At 40.2% G+C, this 3996-nt stretch overlaps 1 protein-coding gene across 1 annotated transcript; it reads right to left on the bottom strand.

Moving 5' to 3' along the window:
• Positions 1-680: 680 nt before the first annotated feature.
• LOC131042224 (G-type lectin S-receptor-like serine/threonine-protein kinase At2g19130) lies at positions 681-3038 on the bottom strand. Its single transcript, XM_057975555.2, has one exon. The coding sequence runs from the start codon at positions 3036-3038 to the stop codon at positions 681-683; it is 2358 nt and encodes a 785-aa protein (XP_057831538.2).
• Between the last annotated feature and the right edge of the window lie 958 nt (positions 3039-3996).

Raw genomic sequence — 3996 nt, 5'->3', positions numbered from 1 at the left:
GATGATCATGTTAGTAAAGATGGGATATTTTATATCAAAGTTACAAGTTGAATAACGTGTCTTGTCATAACAAGGTGTTACTCTTATTATCAAGGTGTTCTTAGGATGGTTGCCATCTTTGTTTAAAGTCATATATCATTGAGAGACCATCTTTGTATCTCAACCATTCATTCCATGATACATTTCTAATTATCAATGTCCCACATAAGCATATGTGCTAATCTTGTTTTATTAAATCCTAATCATTTATTACGCCTCTTAATCTTACCCATCCATCATATCACTCATTAATCTATAAATAAAATATCAATCTAACAGAAAGAACTTCTAAGAAAAGTAATACTCAAGGTTTAGTGAACAATAAACATATCATTATCAAGAGTATATCATATGGAGCTACCTAGATGCATTCTACTTTTTCTCTATCCGAGAAGAAAGAACTATAAGTTCTTAGGGTGATGGTTTGAATCATCATCAAAGTATTATAGATCCATAAGATGATAGTTTGAATCGTTAAACTTCTTTTAGAAAATCATTAAAGTTTTTTTTCTAAACAAAATTCATCAACATTTTCAATGATTTACCATCCTTAAGTTGTGGGCATGACAATAGACTATAGTTCTTATATAATTGACAAACATAATCAACAACATCTGCGGAGTTTGAGGGTACTCCTAAGCTTAGCTTGTGTCGCTTCGGTCTGCCTGTTTGTCCACGAGTGCAGAGCTCAGCAGCTGGGGAGTTTGAGGCTTCATATTCCCTTCCAGCATACGCACCACTTGTCCCATGCTTGGCCTCACCTCCTCATCCCTTTCAAGGCATAGCAATGCTACAACGGTTGCTCTTCTGACCTCTTCAATATCTGTCTCCGCTGCAATACCTTCGTCCACAACACTAATCATCTTCCCCTGGCAAATTTGAGTTGCAGCCCAGGCAGGAAAGTAATACTTACTTGAATCTTGCACGTTTAAATCTAAACTTCTTCGACCAGAAATGATTTCCAAGAGCGTAATACCAAAACTGTAAACATCAACCTTGGGAGAGATGGGAAGACCGGAGATCCACTCTGGAGCCAAATACCCTATTGTTCCTCTCGTTGTAGTCAGTAAGTGGCTGAAATCTCTGCCCACAAGCTTTGACAACCCAAAATCTGCTAACTTGGGTAAAAAATTACAATCCAGAAGAATGTTTTCGGGCTTTATATCGCCATGAATGATGCGATTTCTACACTCCTCGTGGAGATAAACTAAACCTCGTGCAGTGCCTAAAGCGATCTGGAATCGGGTTTTCCAGTCCAGTACCTTCCCTTTACTTATGGAATTACTAGTGAACAGTAAGGAATTTAGAGAGCCTTTGGGCATGTAATCATAAACTAGTAACCTTCTGGATCCTTCTGCACAAAACCCTCGAAGCCTGATCAAATTCGCATGTTGTATGTTGCCAAGAGAACTGATTTCCGCCCGGAATTGCTTATCATGTTGTCTTGAACCTTCCAGTTTCTTTACGGTTACAAGTGTACCGTCTTTTAAAGATCCTTTGAAAACTGAGCCGAATCCTCCACTCCCCAACTTAGACCTAAAATTCCTCGTAGCAATCTTCAACTCCTTGTAACTAAACATTTTAAGAGAAGAGTCCGAGGAATCCTCAGACGTCTCCATAGGTGGTCGTATCCGATATCTTAGCCACATAAAAAATGAAAATATGCTCAAAGCAAGGGCGAGAGCAGTCACAATAATTATGATTTTCAGTTTGCTGGACGACGGTTTGTGAAACTTTGGAAGTGCAGAGGCTGCTACGCGAATGGAAACAGTCGATCCGCTATTTGATTGAGAATTATGCATGTTTAGCAAATCTCCGGACCAGATTTGACAGGGTCCCGAAGGAGAAATGAAAGCGAAGGCTGTGCACGAGCAGTTGCGGAGGCATGCTTTCTCGCAATCTTCCTTTGTGGGTGCCGAGTACGACGTAGCTGAATCATCAGGCAACGTTACACCAGGCTCGATAAATTCGTCAGTGCTGCCTTTTTGGGCACTGCAGTTTAATGGGCTCTGCCGAACACAGCCACTTGACCACCAGTCTTGCGAATTCCAGGCGCGGATGTCTGCCGGGGCAAAGCTTTCCACGCAACTGCAAAATTGAAGATTGTTGGAGTTGCAGCTTCCGTAAGCGCCACAAAAACCATATACGCGGCATTGATCTCTGGGGTGAGTGGCCACCAAGGTACATTTAGTGCCATCAAACAAAGCATATTCTTGTATTCCTCCAGACTTAAGTTGGAGAAAACGTGATGCCCCGTTTAGCAATTTATAACTGAAATACAAACCAGAGCTTGTATTTTCAATGGTGGCTTCGTAGTAGTCTCCGTTTACCATTTCCGGAATTGCACTGAATATGTGGCCGTCCCAAGTTCCACTCGCCCAATACTGGACGGAAATGTTCCATGTTAGCACGAATTGCTCAGCTCCAGATGGATCCAAGTGAAGGGAGAAAAGCCCAGGAGCAGGATCAAATGAGCTTTTCCAACCGACTAGCTTTTTCTTTCCACTGATCCTCATCCCGGGCAACACGGTATCTACAGGATAGTCTAAACTCTGCCAAAGAGTCTCAGATTTATTGTCATCGCTCAACATAATAAAATTTCCAGATTCTAACAGCACAGCACGTGAGATCTTGTTTGATACATCGACCGACCAAAGAGACGTGCCCTCTACATCAAGCAGTCCCAGATTACCTTCTTTTGACAGCTTCAGAACGCCAGGCTTGTTTTTCACCGGACTCTCCCTATTAGCCACCCAAGCGATGATCTTGTCTGCTATGTTGGCATACCAGATGCCGAGATACCAGTTATTGCCTCCATTTGGGCTGAAAAACCCCAATTCAAACGTCCTATTCTTTGAAATTATTGTCTGATTTCCAATGAGCGATGAGCCCAAGGAAAGAGAATCTCCCTTACCGGCAGATATTCTGTTACAGTTGCCTATTATAATTAGTACAGTAAGAGTGAAGATCATATGTGCTAGTCGACAGCTCCCTCCCATTTCCATATTGTTAGTTTTCATATTGCTGAGCTGATCGGATTATATAATAGAAGTAGCACCAAAATTCCGAAAAATTAGTCCTCTTTTTTCTGAAACTGTTCTGTTCTTAACATTTCTGCTGTCGAAATTATAATCCCATATACTTCTGTCTGCAGCGCTTTAACTCTCAGTATGGCGTGGCATTTAATGGTTCGCCTCTCTCTCTGGCATGTAAGGAATCTCCGTCTTTCGTTGGTATCGGTGGAAACATATTTATAGCAAACATTGATATAACTGTGGCACTGTAGGCGCAGTGAATAGTCATTACCCCCAGTCAGCATTGAATGAGTGTGATAACGTTAGACACCTGAGTTTTTCATTGGAAACGATCATAACAAATGAGAACTAGAAATTTGCCAAGAGGACTGAATAGTCATTACCCCCCCTCAGCATTGAATGAGTGTGATAACGTTGACACCTGGTTTTTTCATTGGAAACGATCATAACAAATGAGAACTAGAAATTTGCCAAGAGGACTAGATGCAATTTCAATTTTAGTGTTCAATTTGATATGCAATAGCTGAAGCATTTTGTTAATTGAGGATTTTCTTGAGTTAGTGTTGCTAGAACTATCTCATATGCTTCTCTACATTTTTTGAGATATAAAAAATAATGTTGCTAAATCATTAGCTTTATTTTTTAGAGTACAATGGAACTATAGAATGGCGATGGTTTATTATAGGCTTGCTAATATGTGATCTCACCAAATTTTGAGAGAAATCTAGTAAACTGCATGTACATGGATTTCCACAAGTATCGAGACAAATCCTCTAAATTTTAACAGAACTTTTCACAAAATTTGTATGTGCTTGTCTGAGAGTGTAAAGAGATGTCTCTCTTGGAATCTTGAATATGTGCTTGTCTGAGAGTGTAAAGAGATGTCTCTCTTGGAATCTTGAATATGTAATTTTAAGAATAA

This window comes from Cryptomeria japonica, chromosome 5 (assembly GCF_030272615.1).
Source record: "Cryptomeria japonica chromosome 5, Sugi_1.0, whole genome shotgun sequence".
Taxonomy (NCBI): Eukaryota; Viridiplantae; Streptophyta; class Pinopsida; order Cupressales; family Cupressaceae; genus Cryptomeria; species Cryptomeria japonica.
The sequence above is the reverse complement of the archived record's forward strand: the minus strand, read 5'-3'. Positions and strand labels throughout refer to the sequence as shown.

What these genes read in the sequence shown, in the direction of transcription:
- LOC131042224 (XM_057975555.2), bottom strand. Translation starts at nt 3,038, where the DNA reads ATGGGAGGGAGCTGTCGACTAGCACATATGATCTTCACTCTTACTGTA.